The 27042-nt window shown below is 38.8% G+C and overlaps 1 protein-coding gene across 1 annotated transcript in view; it reads left to right on the top strand.

Annotated features, from left to right (window-relative positions):
* The first annotated feature begins 20157 nt into the window (after positions 1–20157).
* The window catches only part of LOC149185587 (putative aldo-keto reductase 2), a 44427-nt gene continuing 37542 nt past the window's right edge, over positions 20158–27042 (top strand). The window contains exons 1-2 of the mRNA XM_089410732.1: positions 20158–20629; positions 20743–20940. Coding sequence (XP_089266858.1) covers positions 20411–20629; positions 20743–20940 — 417 coding nt within the window. The 5' untranslated portion in view covers positions 20158–20410. The remainder of the gene's footprint in view (positions 20630–20742; positions 20941–27042) is intronic.

Below are 27042 nucleotides of genomic sequence, written 5' to 3'. Positions count from 1 at the left end.
AAATATCCCCTCATCAACCCGAGAATCAAATTTTCCAGGTGAACCATCATTTATTTTTATGAAGCACTTGCTTCCAAATATTTTGAAATACTTCACCGAAGCAGGTCTCCCTTTCCATATCTCATAAGGAGTTTTATCACAATTTGGTCTTAATTGAGTCCGATTCAATGTATAGACAGCTGTCCCTACTGCTTCCCTCCAGAATTTAGGTTGTAGGTCTGCTGCTAACAACATGGTTCTTGCCATTTCATGGACAGTTCGGTTTCGTCTTTCAACTACCCCATTTTGCTGAGGTGTTCTGGCAGCCGAGAATTCCCTTTTAATTCCATGAATATTGCAGAACTCACTGAACTCGTTTGATGTGAATTCTCCTCCTCTGTCTGTTCTGAGACACTTAATTTTTGAATCTTTTTCGTTTTCTATAAGGGATTTTAGATTCTTAAAACACTCAAAAGTTTCAGATTTATATTTTATGAAATATATCCACATCATTCTAGTATAATCATCAACAAATAACACAAAGTACCTTTCTCCTTGGAGTGCTTGATTTCTAGTTGGCCCACACACATCAGCATGGATGATCTCCAAGGGCTTTGATGTACAGTGTTCCTTTGTCTTGTGGCTGGTTCTGGTCTGTTTTCCATGTTGACATGGACCACACACTGCTTGCTTTGGTTTGGACAACCTTGGGATGTCTTGTACAGCTTTGATTTTGCTGATATTGACCAGATTTTCGAAGCTGGTATGTCCAAGTCTCTTGTGCCACAACCAGCTCTCATCTGCCTAACTCAAGTAGCATTTGTTCTCCTGAATCTTGTTCAGAACATAAATATTGTCTGGTGTTCTTACTCCTTTTGCCACAAGTTTTCCAGAGACAGAGTTCCTTATTTCACAGTCTTTGGTGCTAAAGACAACCTTATGTCCTTGATCACAAATTTGGCTGACACTCAGAAGGTTGTGTTTGAGTCCATCAACCAACAGAGCATCTTGAGCTTTTCCTTTTCCATTGATCAAAGTAACTGTTCCTCTTCCTGCAATTTTGCCAGTTCCGCTTCCAAAGGACACATTCCCTTCCTTTTTGCTCAGTGAGATAAATTTCCTTTTGTCTCCTGTCATGTGTCTGGAATACCCACTATCCACAAACCACTGGTTTCCATTATTTTGAGCAAATAGAGCCAGGCCGCATTTGTCCATTGCAGAGATCTTGCTGCTCGTCTTTCTTCCTTTGAGTGGGCAGTTTTCTTCATAGTGTCCATTATTGTAGCAAAAAGAGCAAGTCAGATCAAATTTAGTCAAGGGATCGAATGAGTTGAAAATTTGATTTGTCCCTGTCTTTTGGGAGCATATGAGTTGATTACTTGGTCATTTTGCGTTGTCTTTTCACTTCTGCGAGCCATACAGTGTCTAGCTTGGTGACCGAAGTTTTTACAGTGAAAACAGTGTCCAAGAAATATGGTTTTGAAGCAACCACGATTTAATTCGCCTTCCTTTCTGAGAATTACTCCTCCCTCGTCCTTTGGATTTTTGATGGGCCCTTGGTGGAGTATAGGTTTTTATTTGCTGTAGTGTCCATGATTCGACTCCACATTCTTCTTTGGAATAAATCTTTCTTGATTCTTGGAATCTGGGACGCACTTTTGATAAGAAACTTTTTCATCTTTTGGGTTGCAGGAAAGTGCATCGGCATAGCTTTTCGCACTATTCTTAGTGCTTGAGGATTCTCCCTTGAAACCTATTCCAGACTTATCATGTTGAGGTTTTTGATTTTTCAGAATAGTATCAAGTATTTGAGAGCTTTTACATCCCTTTTTAATTTGCTCCAACTCCTTTCTCAGAGATACTACTTCGGCCTCTCGTTCTTCACAAGTCTCTTCTTTTTCCTTAAGATTTGTTTTCAAGAGATCTTCTCTCCTTCTTATTTCCTCGTTTTCCACTTTGAGAGAGATAATTTTGTTCCGTAGTTTCTCATTCTCTTCAATGGCACTTATTAACAGTTCATCCACATTTCCTTGTTGCCCCGAGTCATCATCATCTGTGAGTGCCATGAATAGTGCTTCTTGGCTTTCATCATGATCGCTTTCCTCATCTGATTTCTTTTTGATGACCATAAACTCATCCTCATCAGACTCATCTTGCTTAGAGAGAAGGTTTTTCTTATTGAACCCTTTCTTTTATATGTCATTCTTTTAGAATTTATTTCGTCATCACTGTCATGTTTATGAGGACATTTTGCTGCATAATGACCTATTTTACCACATTTAAAACAGATAAGAGGATACTTGCCTTTAAGCTTAGATCCTCTCTTCAGCTTTCGTACATATTGAGCCAATTCGGATTCCACATCTGACTCATCACTACAGTCATTCCTTTCTTTTCCTTTCTTTGACTTTAAGGCCTTGAATGCTGCATCTTTGGAGCTAGGTCCTCCTTTCCTCATTTCATAGGCAGTGAGAATTCCATGGAGTTCATCCATTTTGAGGGTGTCAAGATCCTTTGATTCTTCTATAGCACTTATTTTGGAGTCAAATCTGTCTGGAAAGGACCTTAATACCTTTTGTACAATAGTACTTTCTTCAACCTTTTCGTCCAATCCTTTTAGGGAATTTACCACTTCAGCTACTCGGAGGAGGTATGCTGCAATATCTTCTTCCTCTTCCATCTTCAAACTTTCAAATTGTCTTCTGTGAGTTTGAAGCTTTGCCTTTTTGACTTTTGAGTCTCCATCGTACAAACTAACTAGCTTCTCCCACATTTCTCTGGCAGAGTTACAGTGCATGATTTTTGTAAACTCAAAACCAGTGATTCCACTAGTGATAGAGTTCATGGCTTTTGCATTTGCAATGTAGGCTTTCCTCTCGTCTTGGTCTGTTGGAAGAGTGGAAGTCGCTCGGTATTTAGTTTGACAAAAATGCCAGACTTCAGGTCCAAGGGACATTAAATAGTAAGTCATTCTTTTCTTCCAAAACCCAAAGTTAGTGCCATCAAACAGAGGAGGTTTTCCTGATGCTTCATGATTTCTCATCATGGTTGCTGATCCTTCTTCAAGCTGTTAGGCTAGAATGAAGAAGCCTGCTCTGATACCAATTGTTGGAAATACTGAGAGGGGGGGTGAATCAGTATTTCTTTTTCCCACTATTGTTTTACCAGTTAAAACATATATATTCAGAACACAAGATGAACAACAAGAATAAATGCTTTTATTAATATAAACTGTGCAGTAAAATAGATACAATATATAGATGGTTGCAATCAATTGCCAAGCTCCAACTTGGACTTTGGTGAGGCTCCAACCTCCAGAGCACCAACTCTATTTTGCCAAGACACCAATCTTGGACTTAGGAGCACAAACTCTCAAGGACTTCAATCCTTCCTACTTCTGAGGCTTCAACCCCAAGGACTCCAATCCTACTTACTTTTGAGGCACCAACCCCAAGGACTCCAATCCTTCTGCTCTCAGAACTCTTCTCTGCTGAGTTCTATCTATTTACAGCTTCACTGTAGTCTCCAAGCTACAGTATCAATGACAACCAGTCTTCTTATGAATGAGTCTTTACAACTTTGCACACTGCCCACACATAGTCTTCAATAGCCATTTTTCTCTCTGATAATGTCTTCACACAGCTTTAGTCGGTCTTCTGTTAGCTGCTCTAAACTCTGTATAAAGAACAATTTTCTGTTCAAGCTTAAGTTCTCATTGTCACAATGAATGCTTCAGCATGACTATTTCTCTGCTGGTTGTTTCTCCCCTTCGACTGCCTACTGTTCTGTTGGTCCTTCATCCCTCTTTCTGTTTTGCTGCACCCTCTTTCTGTTCTGTTGGACCCTCATACGGCCTCTATTTCCTCCAGCGTATTTCAGCAACTTTCAGCAGTTGTAACGGCCTTCACAGCGTATTTCAGCAACTTTCAGCAGCTGCAGCAACAGCAATAGCAGCTACAGCAACAACAGCTACAGCAACAGCAGCAACAGCTCCAGCAACAACAGCTACAGCAACAGCTGCAACAGCTCCAGCAACAACCGCTACAGCAACAGCAACCATAGTAGCTACAGCAATTCCCTGTTTTTACTGTTTTATACATTCTCATGCCTTTGTCTGTTCATTTCCACTTACTCAATGGCTCTTTGGCTTCCTCGTCGCTCGCTTGAGCTTCGGCTTCCTCAACACTTGCTTGACCTTCCGGCTTCCCTCCTCCATTCGCTTTATCTTCCTCATGATTACCTTCGATTGATGGTGTCACAAAAATATAATGTCGTCGCGGAGGTGTTTTATCAACGCGGAAATATAATGTCGTCGTGGAGGTGTTTCAGCAACGCCGAAAGTGGTGTTTCAGCAACGTCGAAACTGGTGTTACAGCAACGCTGAAATTGGTTTTTCAGCAACGCCGAAACTGGTGTTACAGCAACGCTGAGACTGGTGTTGCAGCAACGCTGAAACTGGTGTATCAGCAAAGTTTTGACAAGTGTCGGTGTTTCAGCAATGGAGAAATTGGTGTTTCAGCAACTTTTCTCCAGGAGTTTCAACCGTGTTCAACAACGGTTTCAGCAACGGTGTATTCCACCTGCTATATATATATAATTATCTTTTGATACCATATACACTATAATCCTCCCGATGGCTTTGTTTGCTCTTATTTGCTCTGATGGCTCTCTGCGTCCTTTGTTTTCTTTTAAACACATCCATTGCTCCTTCGATAGCTCCTGATGACTCTGATATGGTTCCTCCTGCAGCTCCACCGATGGCTCTGTGTGCACCTTCTCTTTGGCATATACCGATGGCTCTATATATATTGCTCCTCTTGGCTCCTCTTGCTCCATCTGCTCCTCTCGGTCCATTTGCTCCTCTTGACTCCGATATGCGTGGTTCTGTCTAATGCGCTACTACTCGAAGGGGTACCCACAGGGGTTATAAGGGAGTCCAACAGACGTGACCACCTCTTGTATTTCCTGCGTGCATGCCTCCCCAAATCTGCAGGTTTATGCGCTCAACGACAGATCCCGTGGTTTAAAGACGCCGAACACGTCTCTAGCCAAAAAAAAAATTGCTAAAAATTGGAGATCCCACCGAGCCCTGGAAAGTTCTCTGATACCACTTGTTATGCTCTTAACCTACAAAATAATACCCAAATACAGAATATGCGAAGAAAAAGATACCCAGAACACAGAATAGCAATGATTTTATTATTCAGAGAGCAATGTTCACAGGCCTCTTCGAGGGGGCAACCTCCAATAGAGGAGAGCTCGATTACAAAATAAGACACAATGCTCCTCGTAGGGAGTCTCTATCCTTTATATATGACTCATACATGCAATACCACGGGCCAATACCGTGGGTTTTATTAATACCATCTATCTAATACTACGACCCCTTTGCAACTAACTGTGGTCCCGTCATTAATTGCGGGTTAACCACTTACAAATATTAATATGGGCTTTATTGACTCTTGACTATGACATGATCCCATGACATAAATAAGGGGGTTAGGGTGGGACCCTAACATACCATGTAGAATTTCCTGCAAATTCTCAACAAATATACCTCTGAGATCTATGTAGAAAAGTTGACTGTAGATTAACTCGATAATGCAATATACCAAAGAAAAATACTATAATCTACTTCTACTATCAATTTTCTTTGCGGAAGCTTAAAGATCTAGCTGAATTAGAGTTGAACACATATAACCATAAGAAGAAGAATCAATGCACATGAAACATAGAAAATACTTAGGGGAAAGCCTTAGCTAAAAACCCCACTATTTGTATTATCATACAAGTGGAAATATCTCGGGATTACATAAAGCTTTAGCTCACAAGCTATCCAGCTCTCAGTACAATCCCTCACTACTGCTCATAGATATAATAGAAAATACATCTGCCTTTCCTCTACCCTCCAAGCCTCCTATTTCCTTGTGCAATTTCTCTTGGGTCCTCAAGCTGCCACCTATGTGTAATTATCTCACACACTGCTCACTAACCTCTAAAATAACTGTGCAATCCTCAAGGAAAGAATGCCTTCTGCATGCAAGAGATATCCTCATGGGAATATTCCTGCAACTAATAGTACATTGTCCCATCCTTTGATCTCAACTGGGTCTCTATCTGAACTGACATGCATGAGTTATTTATGAGAGAATATTCAATTATCTGAAGTACACTAGTTGCATGCATGCATGCATTGACTAACTGAACTTACAATCAGTTCCACAAACTATTGGAACTAATCTAACTGGTCTTAACTCAGTTAATTGAGCTAACTAATTACAACTCAAAGTACAAATCATCCTGATCTTCTTAATTAAGGGATAACTTCTTCAATCAAAGGGATAATTATTGCATGTCTTCACATAGACTTCATGTTTGATTTTCTACAACTAATTAACTCAAGATGAATTAATTAATTATTTTACAAACAACTACTGAGATCAATTCGAATTTTAATTTAGGGACTAATTAAATTGGAATGTATCCTGAAATGCTATCTATAGCAATGCTATTTTTAGCATTTCTTGTTGCTATTTTCAACAGGCAGGTTTTGTTTCTATCATTTGCTGTAGATCCACACTATTTAACAACCATTTTTATTGTTAGGTTTGTTTGTCATCCACAGCCTAAAGTGTTTTATTTTCATACACATTCAAGAAGAATTCTGCATAACAATTGCAAGCCCAAAGTAAGCTACATCATACCAGGCATTACAAGTGGATGGGGTTTTTACAACAGTTTCATTTGATCAAGTATAAGAAGAGAAGCACAAACAAGTTGGTCAACATGATTTCAAGGCCACGCATATCAAAGACAACTTTTGGGACTCATATGCACATGGAGCCATTCACTCATGATGCATACAACGAGACATATTTAGAAGATGAGGACTTCAAGGAGGTGTATCAGAAGTTGCAGAGCCAGATTCATGTGCACAATGGTGACAACATCGTGTACTACCATCTCCAGGATGAGGTACTCTACAAGCTAGAAAAGCTATGTGTTCCTAAAGGTGATTGACTGCAACTGATTAGAGAGGTTCACACCTATAATGTTGCAAGGTACTTTGGTGTAGGGAAGATCGTGGCTAAATTGGAGAGGTATACGTATTGGCCCAAGATGCAAGAGCAGCTAGCTAGGTTCATAAGAGGATGCATGCTTTATTATACTAAAAAGACTAACAACATGAAACAAGGTCTATATCATCCCCTACTTGTCCTCAAGAAAGCATTTCCATTGACTTTGTGGGAGGTTTACCGAAAACCAGGAAGGGGCATGACTACTTGTTCGTGGTAGTTGACAAGTTCAACAGGATGTGTGATTTGGTGCCTTGTAAAAAAAACCATTAACGAGAAAGAAGCAACAAACTTGTTCTTTGGATAGGTCTGGGTGCACTTTGGGATACCTAGGAGCATCATTTCAGACAGGGATACAAGATTTATCAGTGTATTTTTAACTACATTTTGGGAGAAGATAGATACAAAGTTGAAGAGATCTACAAAATTCTATCCACGGGCAGATGGGCAGATAGAAGTAGTCAAAAATACTTTGGTGGAGCTTCTAAGAGGATACAATCAAAAGCATCCGAAGACATGGGATGAAAATCTAGTATATATACAACATTCTTACAACAGAGTAGTCCACACTTCTACAGGAAAGTCCCCATTTGAAACTTGTTTTGGATATTTACCACCTTTACCTTTGGATATTGTATATGGGCAACAAGGAGGAGTGAGAGAATATCTTACAAGAGATGCTTTAAGGATTGAAAAAATTATAGAGAAGATCAGGAAGATCCATCAATAGGTATAGGAAACATTGCAGAAGTCATAGGAGAAGTATAAGGCTAGGCATGATCATCAGATAACAGAGAAATTGTTCAAGGTGGGAGACAGAGCATGGCTACAATTGAACAAGGAGAGGTTGCAGGGGCTTGGTAAGAAAATCAAGGCCCTCAGATATGGTCCCTTTGTGATACTAGAAAAGGTGGGTGATAATGCCTATCGACTCAGTTTATCACCATATATGCGCATTTACTCAATTGTGAATGTGGAGAATTTGAAACTCTACAAGCCTTCCATGCTAGAATAAGAAGAGGAACATGTCCTACCTTTGGTGGAGGATTTGAAACCAGATGCTCAGGAAGAGTTGATAGAAGATACAATTTTCCAGAAGAGGTCCAGAACTACAAGACAGGGGCAGCATGACCTTTGGCAGATTGGGTTGAAGGGACAACTTCCGGACAAAGCTAAAGGAAATATTTCCTCACCTCATTCAATAAAAGCTTTTAGGGACAAAAATCCTCCCAAAATGGGCAGGTGTTATCCGGATTGGATCATTATATTTTTTGTCATCCATCTTGATGCATTTGGAGTGGAAAAAGTGGAGGAATCAGCTCATGGGATCATTTTTACCAGCGGGACCCAGTTTGGAAAAACAGGTTCTGTAACCTTCTAGGAGTGTTTTGAGACATCAAATGACATTTTTTGGGGGTAAAACTTTGTCGCTCTAGTGCAACACCTTTTCATGTTGTTCTAGACACAAATTTATTTCCAACGACGCAAGAAGTGTGCCAATCAAAGTCTGTATGCAAAACTTATGTCACTCAGAAGTTGACTTTCTTGTTTTCACACCTATAGTTGGGGGGATGTTGTGTCATCCCCCATTATTCATGGAAAAGGGGTTAGCCATGTGTTTTTGATGTAAAAGACTCTAGAAGTGTCTATATCGTAACTCTAGTTAAGAGTTGATGCAGTTAAACTTAACTACTAGTAGCCTACCGGGTTGTGTTATAACTGGACCACTAGGAGGAAGAGGCATTCCATTCTTTTGAGAACATTTTGTTCCATAGTTGATCAAAGATAGCTAGGAGAGATAGGAAGCAAAGCACACAGAAAGGATATGTCCACTGTAGCAGCCCACATACCATAGACATTACTTATTTGTACCTATAGCCTTATTTTCCAGATAGAGAAAGAGAGTGAAGTAGCCTCACCTTCTAGCTAGGTTTTCTCCCGAAATGGTTTCCCAAAGCATATCTTGTGTCTTATATGTGTGTGTGTGAGCTTATTTTTTGTTCTCTACTTTTTTGCATAATTTTCATTCACATGCATGCATTAATTACAGTTAAATTTACAGATCTAGAAGTTTAACAAAACTGTAATAATGTAGAAATTGTGTGTCTTAATATTTTATTATCAGATCTGTTGTGACAAACTGTCTAGTGGAATACCCACAATAGTTTATGGATCATAAAGGAAAATTACAAAAATCTCATTGTGACTGCTTCTATAAAATGATGACTTGCACTGCCTAGGCTACCAAGTGTAGTCCTCCACATAAAAAAAATTGTGGTCAACTTACTTCATTACCATTTGTGTTTGTATTTCAAGAGTTTACATGGTATGCAATTTTTTTGGGGAAAAATGACCCGATACACCACCTATATTTGCCAACCCCTAAGTGAGGGACATTGCAGTGTAAGGTCTTGGCATTGAACTTATATTGATTTGTAAAAAGAGTTGATTCTGTCAAGCCAATATTAGCAATATTTATTACTATCATTTGTAAAAATTTCCAAAATACATATATTATCACCTTTCATAACTCCATCTGCCTTTGCAATTATATGGAAGAGTATCAAGTTCTTGAATGTATTCATATTTATTATTGTGTTTGTAATGTGGAGAAAATTGAATGAAAAGATTGTGTTTGTAATGTGGAGAAAGTTGATTTCCCTCTTTTCAATAGATTTATAGATATGATAGATATCTATTATTTAAATACATGTCATTGTTGCCTTCCACATTCCCATTCCCATTCCCATCCCTCTTGTCAACGTTACTTCCTCTTCTCAGTGAAATTACTAGTAATACAAGTTGAGGAGATATCAATGCCATTACGGTAAAATCAAGTTCAATACGAAATGTAATGCATGTGAACGTTACATGATAAAGTTGTTGGCAATGACGTGGCCTCTCAACTAATGGAGTCAAATCAGAGCATTCCTTCGAGACAAAGGTTTATCCAATACCACCATGAGCTAAGCTTGATGGTAAAGTAAGAAATCATAGTGTTTGGTGTGTATGCATGCCCCGTAGAGGCAGATGGAGCAGAGTAATCTCTAGACAGAGTCCACAGCCTTGGAATGAATATACCCCAAATAAAAACATTTGTTGTGACTGGGAGACCAGGATTAGAGTGATCGCGTAACAGAGAAATGGCACAATTAGCAGCAATAGCATCCACAGTGTGTAGATTGTGTTTGTGGTCTCAAGGACTTGAAGTATCAATGCAGGGATTGGGTTGCATGGGCATGTCTGCTTTCTATGGCGCTCCAAAACCCAACGATGAAATGATATCTCTCATCCACCATGCTCTCTCCAGGGGCATCACTTTTCTGGACACTTCAGACATTTATGGCCCTTTTACCAACAAAATCCTCATTGGAAAGGTGGGACGGCCTCCCTCTTGTCTTTTCTTTTCTATTTTCCTTACAATTACCATTAACAGTGAATGTCATATAGCTTAGCCCTGTTCTTCTGGAACTTAACTTAATCTTTTGGTTGCACTTGTAGGCCATTAAAGGGATAAGAGACAAAGTCCAATTAGCCACAAAGTTTGGAGGGTTGTTTGCAGATGGAAAATGGGGGGTCCAAGGAGATCCTGAATATGTTCATGCCACCGAGCTTTAAGAGACTTGATATCGACTGCATTGATCCTTATTACCAACATCGGGTAGACACTAAAGTCCCCATTGAAGCCACGGTATGTATGCATATCATCCTTTTCAGTCCCTCGGTCGATGTCAAAGCATCCTCTCCGTTGTCTTGGTGTCATGTTTTTTTTGGGATTTTTAGGTTGTCTTGGTCTCATGTTTTTGTGGATTTTTGGAAAGGTAGAGGTAAAACATGCCAGTTGTTGCTTTTCAATTGATCACATGAAACTTGATTCTTACGCTTTTTGGCCTAGCTATTGGACCCACCCAAAATAACTCAACATGCAAACACACTCTAAATTTTACTTTTCCCAAAATATAAGTTAATTGACTCTCCTAAATTTAGCCAACTCTGGCCTGTGAGAGTAATTGCAATTTCTTACATTTTTTTGTACTTTTTTATTTTATGGTTGGTAGTTTCTTATAGTATTGACATATGTTAGTGATACATCAATTTTACAGATGTTGATTAATCTGAAAATCACCCTTGAGTGACTTCAGTTAAATAATTTATGAATGAAGGTATTACAAACTCATGTGCTGGTGTGTGTTTCCATGTCATTTTAGGCAACGGATCGATCAGATTGCAAAAGACACAGACACTTGAAATGGAAAACATCAAGAGAAACACAGTAAGCAAATACAAGAACACAACAAATTAATAAGGATTTCACCCTATCCTCTAGGGCTACGTCTCTGGTCCAGCTTTCAGTGGTGGCCTTCTCTTATTGTGTCTTTAAAGTAGAGACTTACAATGAAGAGCTCAATCTGAGTCTCCTGAAACAGAATGTCTTGGCAAGGTGGTCCTTGGATTCCCCAAGCCACTAGAGTGCACAGACTCTTTTCCTTACTAGCTCTTGACCTCTCTGGTCTTCAATGGGAAGAGCCCAATGTGGTGCTCAATTCCCGACAGATCCTCTCAGGGATTGCTCGATGCTACCTTATGATGCAGGTAATCTCGGCTCTCTGTCTCTTCTGCTCTTTGCTTCATTGTCTCTTCCTTTCTCTGTCTTCATCTCCTTCTCTCTGGTTCTCCCTCTCGGTGTCCCCTGTTCTCTGTCTCTATTCATGGCTTTAAAGCCAATCAATCTCATGACTGCTCAATTCCCCTTATGCCTCTATCAGATCACCTGTTGTTGTTCACTTGTAATTCCCTGTCTCTGTGTCTTCATCAATGGCTCATAGGGAGTGGCCACTTGTCCTCTTACGAACTGCGCCAGCTCTTCCTCGTCGGTTCAGTTTTTCGGTTACATCATTGAATGAGTCATTCGCCATCTCAGCAGTCAAATCGTACCTCAAATCCTTATACATCATGACTCAATCCCCTGTCAAATCCGGTTCCTTCATCGACCATGTTCTCAACCATTAGATCTGGAGTCCCCAGATCCGACATCATTCACTCATTTCGCGCGGTTGACTTACTCGACCGTTAGTGTGTGATGAGCGGCTCCGCCTGTCACGCATCGAGCATTGAGTGGAATCACTCGTTTTTCTCCAAATCCACTTACCGCCCAAGGGTGCCCCCAATATATACCGCTAGTTTTGGAGCGCGGGTCCCGCCTTTAGCGCTTTCCCAATGCTTTCCCCAGCTTCCATGCGACCGAGCGCTTGGGGCCCTTCCTTCTCGAGGGGTTTTTCCTAGCAATTTGCTAGTCGTGCATCAGAAATGCCCTCTGTTTCCCGATCTGGGCTTCCCAACGGCCAATTTTGCCTCCTGCACGGTCTCCATGGGCCTCGGTCAATGCGCTTTGACTGAGTTCCTCATCATTCCTTGTTGGCTGCAAACTGCCACTGTCCAAAGGTCTTCCTAATCACTCTATGTTCATAAATCTTTGAAGTCTGTCCTATTTTGATACAATCATGGTGCTTTGATAATCTTCATGGATCCAATTCGAATCACAACCTTCCCACTGAAAAATCTTTTGGACCACCAAAAGTTGTTTTTCAAGCATTGACTAAGTGAGGGTACAATTGTCTCACTTGTCTAATCTCTATCCACTTTTCACTGCTCGGATTTGAACCCTTAAGCCCAATTCTGAGGTACTCAACATTTCATCTGCACGTCGTCCTCACCTTCCTGTCCAGAACTATGTCTTCCTGCAATTCATTAAGATATTCAGGTAACAAGTCATCAATAGAAGGCAATTGCCTCTACTCTTCGGGGTCCTCAATTAGTGAAGGTTCAAATAATCTCAAGCAATCTACATTTACGACTAAGTAGATGTGCATGTAAGCTGGTAGATCAAGGTGAAAGGTATTTTCACCAATATTCTCAAGTATTTTCAAAGGTCCATACCTAATAGGCTTTAGCATTTTACCTTCACCTTGCATCCTGTCCTTGCTAATATACAGCCAGACTTGGTCACCAACTTGGAAACTATGCTCCATCCGATGCTTTTCATGCCTTGCCTTGTATTTGGCTTGGCTTTTTTCTGGATGTTCCTGTACTGCTTGGTGGATCTCCTGGATTTGTTCAATGAACCTAGTTGCCCTATCCACATCACTGTGTCCCTCAACTGTGGTGTCTTTACCAAAGACAAAATCCAAAGGATACCTTGGTGTGAAACCAAAACAGGTCTCAAAAGGAGATCTTTGTGTAGAAGAATGTTTTTCTCTGTTGTAAGCATGCTGCACATAACACAAATGTTCATCCCAAAGCTTAGGATGTTTGCTGCAATATCCTCTGAGTAACTAGATCAGTGTCATGTTAACTACTTCTGTCTGGCCATCAGTTTGTGGATGAAAAGTTGTGATTTTCTTTAGTTTGGTGTCCATCAGTTCCCACAGACTTGACCAAAAATTCCCCACAAATCAGGGGTCTGGATCAGATACAATGGAAGTGGGTAATCCAAAATGAACCCATACATGTTCAAAAAATAGTTTTACAATTTGTTCAATTGTAATCTTTTTGTTACAAGGTATCAAAATACACATTTTTCTGAACCTATCCACAACAACATACAGATAATCATGACCTTTCCTAGTTTTAGGCAATCCTCCAACAAAATCCATGGAAACACTTTCCCAAGGGTGAGAAGGAACTAGTAGTGGAGTGTACAAGCCTAGTTTTCTATTGTTGGGCTTGCTTTTAGCACACATAGTACACCCTCTTACATATCTAGAAATTGTCTCATTTAGTTTTGGCCAGTAACAAAATCTTTGCAGTTGTGCAACTATTTTACTTACCCCAAAGCGACCTGATATCAAACAAGTGTGTGCTTCTCTAATTATCTTTACTCTTTCAGTTTGTGGAATGCATAACTTCCCACAATGGTATAAGAATCGGTCCTTCACATGATAATTCAATTCTTCTATCCATTTGCCTTGACCCAAAGTTGCATATACATCTTAAAGTCTGTATCTTGAGCATATTGTTCAATGTAGCTTTCATGTAGCACATAATTATGCTTAAGTATAGTATATGCATTTATAATGGGTCTAGATAACATGTCTGCAACTTTACTATGTATGCCCTTTTTATATCTGATGACTAAATGAAACTGTTGTAGAAAATCCATCCATCTATAGTGTCTTGATTGCTGCAACTTAGTTTGGGAGTGTAGATATTGAAGTGGTTGATGATCAGTATGTATTACTGTCTCTTTGCCCATTAAGTAAAGTTTCCACTTTTTCACACTCTGTACTAATGCATACAATTCTTTATCATATGTAGGACAGTTAACTACTGCAGAATTAAATGTCTCAGAATGATAACATATGGGTTTACTGTGCTGTGTCAAAACTGCTCCCATGGCATAGTCACTAGCATCTGTTTGGATCTCAAATGGTCTTTGAAGATCAAGCAGTGCTAGTACAGGCGATGTACTAATCTTTTCTTTCAAGGTTTCGAAGGCTTTCTGATGTTTTCCTCCCCACTGAAACACCTTGTTCAATCCTATCAAAGCATGTAAGGGAGCTGCAATTGAGGAAAAGTTAGAAATGAACTTCCTCCAATATTGTGCTACCCCTAAGAAGCTTCTCACTTCTGTAGCAGATTTGGGTTTAAGCCAATTTACAATGACTACCACCTTAGAGGGATTTATTTTGAATTCACCACCCCCTACTATATGACCCAAATAATTTAGAGATGTTTTGCCAAATTCACATTTTGAGAGTTTAACATGAATTTTTTCTCTTTCAAAACATCTAGTGTCTGCTTAACATGCTTTAAGTGTTCTTCCCATGTTTTGCTAAAAATCAGAATGTCATCCAGATACACAATAACAAAATCATCAAGAAAAGGTCTGAGTACATCATTTATTAATCTCATGAAAGTAGCAGGAGCATTAGTTAAGCCAAAAGGCATAGCCAGCCACTCATACAATGCCTACTTTGTTTTGAAAGCAGTCTTCCATGCATCTTGTTCTGCAACTCTAACCTGATGGTATCCACTATGCAAGTCCAACTTGGTGAAATAAATAGCTTCCTTCAATTGATCTAAAAGATCATCTATGCGAGGAAGGGGATAACGTTTTTTATTGTTATCTTATTCAGTGCTCAGTAATCAATGCACATTCTCCACGAGCCATCTTTCTTTCTCACCAAAACGATTGGTGACCCACATGGTGATGTGCTAGGTCTGATGAACCTTTTTTTGAGCAACTCCTACACCTGCTTCTTGATTTCAACATTCTCTAAAGCAGACAACCCGTACATTCCAATATTAGGCAATGGAGCATCTTGCTGCAAAATAATATCATCCACTATTTCCTTTTTAGGTGGTAGACCTTTAGGTTCTTGAAACAAGATATCATACTATGAAACAACCTTTTCTAAATCATCTTGCTGTTTAGCATTACAACCCTCAAATACATTGGTTTTTTCAGGTTTCTTTTCCTTTACAACCATTAGTAAGAATTGTTTGCATGAATTTATCATTCCTTTCATCTGCCCTGAGTTTATGAAAGTATAATTATTCTTGAGCTTATGAGCTCTTACAAAGTATTTGATTCCATCTTTGACAAGCAGATACTTGTTCTTAGCTCTATAGAAAATAGCTTTTCTATCATACAAGTAAGGACTTCCTAAAACAATTCCACATATATCCAAAGGAATTATGTCTAAATCAACCTCATCTACAAATGCTGACCCAAAAGAAAACTTGAGTTTGCATTGTTTAGTCACTTGTAGTTGTGTTTTATCATTCAAACATCCTAATGGGTATGGTTTCTTGTGAGGTGTAGTTGCTAATCCCAACTTCTTTACAATTGCTTCAGAAATTAAATTTACTTGTGAGCCACTATCAAACAAAGTATCAATCTTTTGATGTTTGGAAATAACTTGAATATGGAAAATATCATGTCTTTTTCTCTCATTTTCTTCATCAATAATAGATTGTGCAGAATTACTAGTAGATGCTTCAGAATTCTTACCTTTTATACCTGTGGCTGCAATAGTTGTTTCATCTCCTGAGTCTGACCCCAAATCTTTCTGAATAGCTGCAACAGTCTTCTTCTTCTTGCCCTCGAACTTCTTAGGTCTCAGCTCTGGATGTAGAATCCAACAATGCTCATCATCATGCCCATCCTTTTTACAGTGAGTGCATGAAGCTTTGCTCTTCTGTGCAGTGTTAGCCTTCCTTGCTTTCCACTTCTGCTTTCTTTTCTCCTTGCTCTTGCTTGTAGTGGGTTGGGATGGTCCCCAAATTCTAGATTTCCATTCTTTCCTCTAGCTTCTAGATGAGTAGCTTGTACAGATACCTCATCTATACTAGTGGGATTAAACATGAGGATGGTATGCCTCATGTAGCTCTGTAGACCACCAATATACTTCAACAGAGTCTCAGGTGAGTCTAATGAGATTCCTAGAATCAATGCTCTCTTTCTAAATTCTTGAGTGTACCCTTGCACACTTTGCCCTTTCAACTGTTGAAGAGTTTTCCAGCTCATCATGGCTTGTTGCATGTAGGCCAATGAATAGAACTGCTTTTTTATTGCAGAAACAAATTCACTCCAGATAGAGATAGTCTTACCATGTCTCTTCATGTCAGCTTGGGTTCTGCCTTCCCACCAAACCAAGGCAGTGCCCCCTAGGCGTAGGCTTGCCAACTGAATCTTGCTCTTGTTCGAGTCGATGTTTTGTACTTTGCAATAAACATCAATTTGTCTAATCCAATTGTCCAACTTTTCTACATTTAACTCTCCATCATATATGGGTACGTCAAATTTAACATCTAGTTTGATCAAAGATGCTTTCTTCTTGTGTTCAAGGCTATTAGGAGGTGTGAGAAAGCTTTCCTCTTTCCCTTTTCCTTTTGAGTGGTCATGGAAGTGAGACCCATCTTCTCCTTTTTTTTGTTTAGAGCCTGATGAATCTTCATCCTTATGTTTTCTAAAGTCCCTATACATTTCTTCTACCATGGACCTTATGGCTAGGAAACTATCTATGAATTGAGGATCTGGCCCCATAGAACCTTCCTCTGACATTGTCTTCCGAGGATAGACTCTCCCAATTTCAGGATTAGTTTCGACCAACTCTCGTTCTCCTAATTTGAGCTTTGATCTAGTTAGCATTCAACAACTAAACCAACACAAGCTTGTCTAACCTTACAGCCTAAAGCTCTGATACCACTTGATCTAAAAATCACCCTTGAGTGACCTCAGTTAAATAATTTATGAATGAAGGTATTACAGACTCATGTGCTGGTGTGTGTGTCCATGTCATTTTAGGCAACGGATCGATTAGATTGCAAAATACACAGACACTTGAAATGGAAAACAGCAAGAGAAACACAGTAAGCAAATACAAGAACTCAACAAATTAATAAGGAGTTCACCCTATCCTCCAGGGCTACGTCTCCGGTCCAACTTTCAGTGGTGGCCTTCTCTTATTGTGTCTTTAAAGCAGAGATTTACAATGAGGAGCTCGATCTGAGTCTCCTGAAAGAGAATGGCTTGGCAGGGTGGTCATTGGATTCCCCAAGCCACTAGAGTGCACAGAATCTTTTCCTTACCAGCTCTTGATCTCTTTGGTCTTCAATGGGAGGAGCCCAATGTGGTGCTCAATTCTTGACAAATACTCTCAGGGATTGCTCGATGCTGCCTTATGCTGCAGGTCAGCTCGGTTCTCTGTCTCTTCTGCTCTTTGCTTCACTATCTCTTCCTTTCTCTGTCTTCATCTTCTTCTCTCTGGTTCTCCCTCTCTGTGTCCCCTATTCTCTGTCTTTATTCATGGCTTTAAAGCCAATCGATCTCATGACTATTCCCCTTCTGCCTCCGTCAGATTGCCTGCTGTTGTTCACTTGGAATTCCCTGTCTTTGTGTCTTCATCAATGGCTCACAGGGAGTGGCAACTTGTCCTCTTGTGAACTGCGCCAACACTTCATCGTTGGTTCAATTTTTCAGTTACATCGTGGAATGAGTCATCTGCCATCTCAACGGTCAAATCGGACCTCAAATCCTTATACATCGTGGCTCAATCCCCTGTCAAATCCGGTTCTTTCATCGGGCACGTTCTCAGCCATTAGATCAGGAGTCCCCAGATCCGACGTCATTCACTCATTTCGCGTGGTTGACTTGCTTGACTGTTAGCGTGTGATGAGCGGCAGTTTTCTCTCTCCTCCGCTTGCCACGTGTCGGGCGCTGAGTGGAATTGCTTTTTTTTCTCCAAATCCGTTCACCGCCCAAGCGTGCCCCCGATATATACCGCCGGTTTTGGAGCGCGAGTCTCGCCTTTAGCCTTCAATGCTTTCCCCACAGTTTTCCCGGCTTCCGTGCAACCGTGCGCTCGGGGCCCTTCCTTCTCAAGGGGTTTTTCCCAGCGATGTGCTAATCGTGCATCATAAATGCCCTCTGTTTCCCGATCCGAGCTTCCCAACAGCTAGTTTTGCCTCCTGCGCGATCTCCATGGGCCTTGGTCAGTGCACTTTGACCGAGGTCCTCGTCATTCCTTGCTGGCTGCAAACTGCCATTGTCCAGAGGTCTTCGTGATCGCTCTGTGTTCATAAATCTTTGAAGTCTATCCTGTTTTGGTACAGTCATGGTGCTTTGATAATCTTGTATCTACAAGTAAATTTTATATTGCTGAAAAGCTTGATAGTGACCTTAGAAAGAAAATTTGAAATGATTCACAAACAAAATAATAATTGTGCCCTTTTATAAAAATGCATGTTCAGAATGATTAGAACCACTCAATTTGTATTTAAAATAGATGTAATCTAACTAATAGACAAAATAATTGTTTTTGGATGTAATCTAGTAATACAATTTCTAACAACATTATAATTTTTTGTTATTTAAAATATGCTTTTGCATGCATAAATGGATCCCCCACACACTCCATTTTCACAACATAAGCTTATGATCTTTAAAAATTTATACATAATTTTGAGCAAAATTAACAAGAACAAAATGCCAAAAAAGACCATCTCATATGTTAAACTACCTTAAAATATGACAATTAATTTACTCCAGTTGATTTCTAGAAGGCGTTTTGAGTGTCAAGTATTAAATATTCGGTTATAATGACATTTGAGGATGCTTTTGTTAACCAACTCTAATATACTTACATATTATAAACTTAAAAAAAATACACAAAAAAAATTAAATTTAACTTACCAATTACTATTTGCTTAATTATAAAAAATAAAATAACTTTTTCAATTTAAAAATTTTATAGTGTCTCTTTACACCTTTGGGGAATTACTAATTTAAACTTTCAAATAAATAACCAAAATAAATATTTATAACCTCAGCATCGTTACGTGAGATACAAGTTAATGATGTTTTTGCCTCCCTTGTTGAAACGACCAAAAGAAGACCATTTCCATTTCTTTTGGAGGGGCGAGCAAATGATAAGTAATATATTATTTGCTCGCCCCTCCAAAAGAAATTTATATATATATATATATATATTTTATGTATATCTCAAAATATCAGCATGGTTAGGTGTACATAGTTTGAGCTTTGGGGCCCTTCATATCCGACAGAGTACATATCTCCTCACGCATGGACTTTTATAATGTTGAACTGCCGATTGCTTCTTACTGCTTGCGCTGAGAAAGTAGGCCCGCCCTCTCACTGGGGTCGTTCATTTATCGTTTATCATTGCTTTTGGAGTTTATCATTTGCTCGCCCCTCCAAAAGAAATATATATATATATATATATATATATATATATATATATATATATCAAAATATCAGCATGGTTAGGTGTACATAGTTTGAGCTTTGGTGTCCATTCATATCCCATAGAGTCTCCGCACGCATGGACTTTTATAATGCTGAGCTGCCGATTGCTTACTGCGCGCGCTGAGAAAGTAGGCCTGCCCTCTCGCTGGAGTCGTTTATTATCATAAATTTCTCCATTTTCTAGAAATGCTGACCCTCGTGTTTGTTGACCATAATTTTAATTAATTTATTATGTATCCTACATATTTGATCACCTTTAATTGAGCAGTTGGCGGAAAGGGAATACAGTGATTGTGTCCTTCATAGTACATATCAATAGAGTACATATCTCCTCACGCACGGACTTTTATAATGCTGAGCTGCCGATTGCTTACTGCTCGCGCTGAGAAAGTAGACCCGCTCTCTTACTGATCAACGAATTGGTGAGAAAGTAGACCCGCTCTCTTACTGATCGGCGAATTGGGTGAAATCTCGTTAAGACTGTGGTTAACTATTCATTGCGTCCAATCCATAAATATGTACACTCCACAGTCGAAGGTCCAACATTTGCTGTGATTTGGAAAAGGGGGTACAGTACAACACAGCAATGGCACAATTAGCAGTGCGTAGATTGAGTTTGGGGTCGCAAGGACTAGAAGTATCAGCTCAGGGGTTGGGTTGCATGGGCATGTCTGCCTTCTATGGCGCTCCAAAACCCGACGACGAAATGATATCTCACATCCGCCATGCTGTCTCCAGGGGCATCACTTTTCTGGACACTTCAGACCTTTATGGCCCTTTTACCAACGAAATCCTCATTGGAAAGGTGGGACGGCCCCCTCCTGTTTTTTTTTTTCTGTTTTCTTTACAATTACCATTGAAAATGCTATAGAGCTTAGCCCTGTTCTTCCGGATCTTAACTTATTGTTGCAATTGCAGGCCATTAAAGGGATAAGAGACAAAGTCCAATTAGCTACAAAGTTTGGAGTCAGCTTTCCAGATGGAAAACGGGAGGTCCGAGGAGATCCTGCATATGTTCGCGCCTGCTGCGAGGGAAGCTTGAAGAGACTGGATGTGGAGTGCATTGATCTTTATTACCAAAATCGTATTGACACTAGAGTCCCTATTGAATTCACGGTATGTATGGATTGTAATTCGTTTTTACTGGGCATAAAAGTTCATTCGAGTTTTTACAATTTTTAAGTTTTTATGATTTCCTTAAGTTGTAATTCCGCATATAGAATCGCTGCTGAAATTTAATATTTGGTATCAGAGCGGCTATTTATCTCTGCCTTGGTGTGTAGCCCTCGATAGTAAGTTTGGGATAGGTTATGGTTATAACCATATACTTATATATCCATCACGTAATTTAAACCTTTACCACATATGTTTTCCATGGGATAAGGTTTATGGGCCCCTTTCTTTTTGGTTTATGTGCGGTGTGGGTTGGCACCATATATTGTGTATACATATATATACCCTTTAACCATATTCGTTGAACCAATTTTTAATGCCATGGGATAAGGTTTATGGGCCCCTTTCTTTTTGGTTTATGTGCGGTGTGGGTTGGCACCATATATGGTGTATACATATATATATACCCTTTAACCATATTCGTTGAACCAATTTTTATGGGATATATTTTTTTTTTTAATAAAATAACTTTTTAATTAATGCATATTTTAATTCTCGCATTAGTTTTCTTGGTCTTCATGAAGTTTCTGTGAACTAAGAACAATATGTTTCCCCAAAATATCAACTATTTTAATTATATGGTTTTCATTAAAAAGGAATTTAAGGTTTATTTATTTTAAAAAGAAATTCCTGCTGTCATTTGAAGTAATACTAATATTTATCGCAATTTTTACTCATATAGTTTTCTTGTATGAAGTTTATTTAAAATGTCATTTTGACATATTCATTTTACTAAACATTTTTTTTTTTTTACTCTGGTTAAAGAAATGTTTATAATTTTATAAGAAATTTTTTTTTTTTTTTTTTCAAGAGTTTGATTAGTGTGGTAATTGTTTCCGCTTTCCATATATATATATTTTTGTTTATGCAATTTATAAGAAATAATGTCTAGTGATCCATATAATTTTTAATTAATTATAGAATAGCCACATCTTTAATTAAATAAAATTATATATTATGATCGGTTAGGATCACATAAGGATTATTTAGACATTAAATTGTAATTAATTAGACTAAATATAATAAATTTTATCCCACAGGAATTTTTATTATATTTATGTAATTAATTAGGATAAAATTTCATAACCTACCCACAGGAGTTATGAATTAATAAGTTTTATCATAAAGTTCAAAACTATGAATAATTGAATCTGTTTGAATTAAAAATTTGGCCCACAGGCAATTTTTATGTCGTTAGATTCAATTTTTGAGCATGATTTACATTGGTAAAACATGAAATTTTATTTAGGCCTCAATATTTAACATAAGCATGTGATCTTTAATTTTGATGCAGTTGTACAACCTGCAAATTTCTCTAAAATTCATTGTGATATCCCTGAACTTAAGGGAGATAACTATAAGGTTTGGAAGGAGAGGATTCTCCTTCATTTGGGGTGGATGGACATAGATTATGCTATTAGGAAAGATGAACCACCGGCACTCACTAATACCAGCACTGCAGTGGACATCACGCTTTATGAACGATGGGAGCGATCCATTCGTCTAAGCATGATGTTCATTAAGACTAAAATTTCAGCTGGTATTCGTGGTTCCGTTGATCAGCATGAAAAGGTCCGAGACTTGTTGAAGGCCATTGATGAACAATTCGTCACTTCAGACAAGGCACTAGCAAGCACCCTAATCATGAAGTTCTCATCCCTAAGGCTCACCAGTGTGAAAGGTGTGCGCAAGCACATCATGCAGACGAGGGACACTGTGGCTCAATTGAAGAAACTCGAGGTTGATATATTGGAGTCCTTCCTAGTGCACTACATCCTGAACACCCTTCCGCACCAATATGGACCTTTCAAAATCTCATACAACACACATTATTAAGGATAAATGGTCAATTAATGAACTCACGACCATGTGTGTTCAAGAGGAAGAGAGACTGGTGATGGAACTGCGAGAGAGTGTAATGCTGGCAACACGTGGAAAGGGAAAATCTCAAGCCAATCAGAAAGGGAAAGGTAAATTACCTCCCCAAGCCGATATCAAAAAGGATTCCAAGTGTTTCTTCTGTAAAAAGAAGGGACACATGAAGAAGGAATGCGCCAAATTTCAGAAATGGCTTGCGGACAAAAGTAATTTAATCTCGTTTGTTTGTTATGAATCTAATATGGTTAACGTCAATATTAACACATGGTGGATTGATTCTGGATCAACAATTCACATTTCAAATTCCTTGCAGGGTTTACAAAACCTAAAGAAACCAGTGGGAAGTGAGCAAAGCATCTTATCAGGAAACAAGATGGGCTCGCATGTGGAAGCTATAGGAACATGTTATTTAACTTTAAGTAGTGGCTTTGTTTTAGAATTAGAAAAGACCTTTTATGTTCCAAGTTTTTCTAGAAACTTGATTTCAGTTTCAAGGCTTGTACCTTTTGGATATTCTTTAAACTTTTCAGAAAAATCTTTCAGTCTATCCTATAAATCTGATTATGTTGGGAATGGTATTTTGTCTAATGGTCTTTACTGCATTAATTTACAAAACAATGTCACTTATGATTCAATGCATGTTCACACTGGCACTAAAAGATGTGTTATTAATGAAGATTCCTCTAAATTATGGCACCGGAGACTAGGTCATATCTCCATAGAAAGAATTAAAAGATTGGTAAATGAAGGGGTACTTAATACTCTGGATTTTACTGATTTTGAGACTTGTGTGGACTGCATAAAGGGAAAGCAAACCAACAAGTCAAAGAAAGGTGCCAATAGGAGTTCAGACATATTAGAGATCATACATACTGATATATGTAGTCCAGACATGGATTCACATGGTCAGAGATACTTCATCTCCTTTATAGACGATTACTCACGATATATGTATCTCTACATGCTTCATAAAAAGAGCGAAGCATTAGATGCCTTTAAGATCTTTAAGGCTGAAGTAGAGAAACAATGCGGCAAGCAAATTAAGATCGTGAGATCAGATAGAGGTGGAGAATATTATGGTAGATACACAGAAGATGTACAAGCACCTGGGCCATTCGCTAAATTTCTTCAAGAGCATGGGATTGTTGCCCAATACACCATGTCTAGTTCACCTGACTAGAATGGTGTAGCAGAAAGAAGAAACCGAACCTTATTGGACATGGTGTGGAGTATGCTTAGCAGCTCCAATCTTCCTAAATCCTTGTGGACTAAAGCACTTAAGACGACAGTGAATATATATTAAACCGAGTTCCAACCAAGGCGGTTCCTAAAACGCCATTTGAATTATGGAAAGGTTGGAAACCGAGTTTGCGACATATGCGCATTTGGGGATGCCCGTCTGAAGTGAGAATTTATAATCCACAAGAGAAGAAGCTAGACCCAAGGACCATTAGTGGGTATTTAATTGGATATGCTGAAAGGTCTAAAGGTTACAGATTTTATTATCCATCTCACAGCACTAGGATTGTGGAATCAAGAAATGCAAAGTTTCTTGAAAATGACTTGATCAGTGGGAGCGATCAAACCAGGAACATAGTTTCTGAGAAGGATCATTCAGAGTTTCAACCTTCCACCTCAAGTGATAGATTGGTTATTGTTCATAGCACCCCTCAAGTACAAATTGGTGTTGAACAACCAATTGTTGAAGTTCCACAAGCTGCTGACGACATTCCAGTAGATCAGGTAGTTCAAGAGTTGCCAAGAACTTTTGAACAACAAGTTGAACCACATACTTCTCAGGAAGATGATGGTACAACATTAAGAAGATCTACTAGACCAAAGAGATCAACAATTCCTAATGATTATGTTGTGTATCTACAAGAATCTGACTACAACATTGGAGCCGAAAATGATCCCGAGTCATTTTCACAAGCCATGAGTTGCAAAGAATCAGAACTATGGTACAATGCCATGAAGGAAGAGATGAATTCCATAAAGAGTAACGAAGTCTGGGATCTTGTTGAGTTGCCTAATGGTGCAAAAGCCATTGGATGTAAATGGGTCTTTAAGACAAAGAAAGACTCATTGGGCAACACTGAGAGATACAAGGCAAGACTTGTTGCTAAGGGATTCACTCAGAAAGAAGGAATCGACTACACGGAGACTTTTTCTCGTGTATCTAAGAAAGATTCCTTGCGTGTTATTATGGCATTAGTAGCCCATTTTGACTTGGAGTTGCAACAAATGGATGTGAAAATGGCTTTTCTTAATGGAGATCTAGAGGAGGAGGTTTACATGAAACAACCTGAAGGATTCCCCTCTAGTGATGGTGAGCAATTGGTTTGCAAGCTCAAGAAGTCATTATATGGTTTAAAACAAGCATCCCGCCAATGGTATTTGAAATTCCATAATTTAATTTCTTCTTTTGGTTTTGTAGAAAACATTATGGATCAATGTATATACTTGAAAGTTAGTGGGAGTAAAATTTGTTTTCTTGTTTTATATGTGGATGACATTTTGCTAGCAACCAATGATAAGGGTTTGCTACATGAGGTGAAACAATTCCTCTCTAAAAATTTTGATATGAAGGATATGGGTGAGGCATCTTATGTCATTGGCATTAAGATCCATAGAGACAGATTTCGAGGCATCTTGGGTCTGTCACAGGAAACCTATATTAATAAAATTTTAGAGAGATTTCGGATGAAGGATTGTTCACCAAGTGTAGCTCCCATTGTGAAGGGTGATAAGTTCAATTTGAACCAATGCCCAAAGAACGACCTTGAAAGGGAACAAATAAAGAACATTCCATATGCTTATGCTGTCGAAAGCCTAATGTATGCTCAAGTCTGCACAAGGCCTGACATTGTATTTGTTGTGGGAATGTTGGGACGATATCAGAGTGATCCAGGTTTAGACCACTGGAGAGCTGCAAAGAAAGTAATGAGGTACCTTCAAGGAACAAAGTATGTTTTGACGCTGCTTTACATGGTGTATGGCTTAAGAGTTTCATTTCTAGGCTTAGAATTATGGATTCTATCTCTAAGCCATTGAGAATATATTGTGATAATTCAGCTGCTATTTTTATGGCTAAAAACAACAAAAGTGGGAGTCGAAATAAACACATTGACATTAAGTATTTAGCTGTAAGGGAACGTGTTAAAGAAAAGAAAGTGGTCATTGAGCACGTCAGCACTGAGTTGATGATCATTGATCCTTTGACTAAGGGCATGCCACCGTTTAAATTCAAGGATCATGTAATGAATATGGGACATGGTTCCATTATGTAGTTTCTCATTGTATGGACAATGTTATTTTAATGAAATTCTTAATTATTGTGATGTTTTTTCTCATATTTATGTGCACTTTAAGTTGATTTGAGAAAAATCATTTAAGAAGGACCAAGAATAAACATAAGGTTTATTCATTAAGAAATTGTTGCCACATAAATTATAATAAGAATAAATACATAGTAATACACGGAAGATAATACTCGTCATTAGAGGACTTATCACCATGATTCATGTATCTATTACTTAATACAGATTATCAATGGGTTTTAAGTTGAGACATTAAGTTAGGAAGTATGGACCAAGTGGGAGAATGTTAAGCTCCTTCAATTTATTTACCAACTGCTGCCTACAATTATGGAAGTATACTGCAGTCTTTCCTTAATTTCTGGAAACCAGCTGCAGTGATTTCCTTAAATTAAGGAAATCAACTGCAGTTAATAAATTTAATGTTGGGAGCTTCTGAAGTGGTCCATTACTCCATCTGGAGTTCTCTACCTTGATCTGTGGAACACCTGACACATAGCCATCAGAAGCTTGATGGAAGCTTGGCTATAAATTTATCTGTTTGGTCCCCAAGCTTGAATCTCAATCCTCTTCAGTTTTACACCATCAAGTTGAGAGAGCAGAGCCTGGAAGTGCCTTCAGATTTTCTGTAGTGATTTTTCCTGTCTCCATTAAGTTTCACAGCTTGATGAATAGGAGCGCTCTCTGTTTGGGCATTCATCTCTTCTCATAACAGTCCTATGATGTTTCCCCGAAGTCTCTGCTGCATATGCACTTGATTTCATGTTTACGGCAAGTTTAAAAGGCTCACACGAGCGGCATGGATGAAATTTGGACTTTGTAGAGTCTGTTCGACGCATGACCGGAGCGC

This window comes from Pinus tabuliformis, chromosome 3_1, assembly GCF_031772625.1.
Source record: "Pinus tabuliformis cultivar Carrire ecotype Pingquan chromosome 3_1, CPIR1, whole genome shotgun sequence".
In the NCBI taxonomy this organism is placed as follows: Eukaryota; Viridiplantae; Streptophyta; class Pinopsida; order Pinales; family Pinaceae; genus Pinus; species Pinus tabuliformis.
Note: the sequence above shows the minus strand (reverse complement) of the source record. Positions and strands in the feature narration are given on the sequence as shown.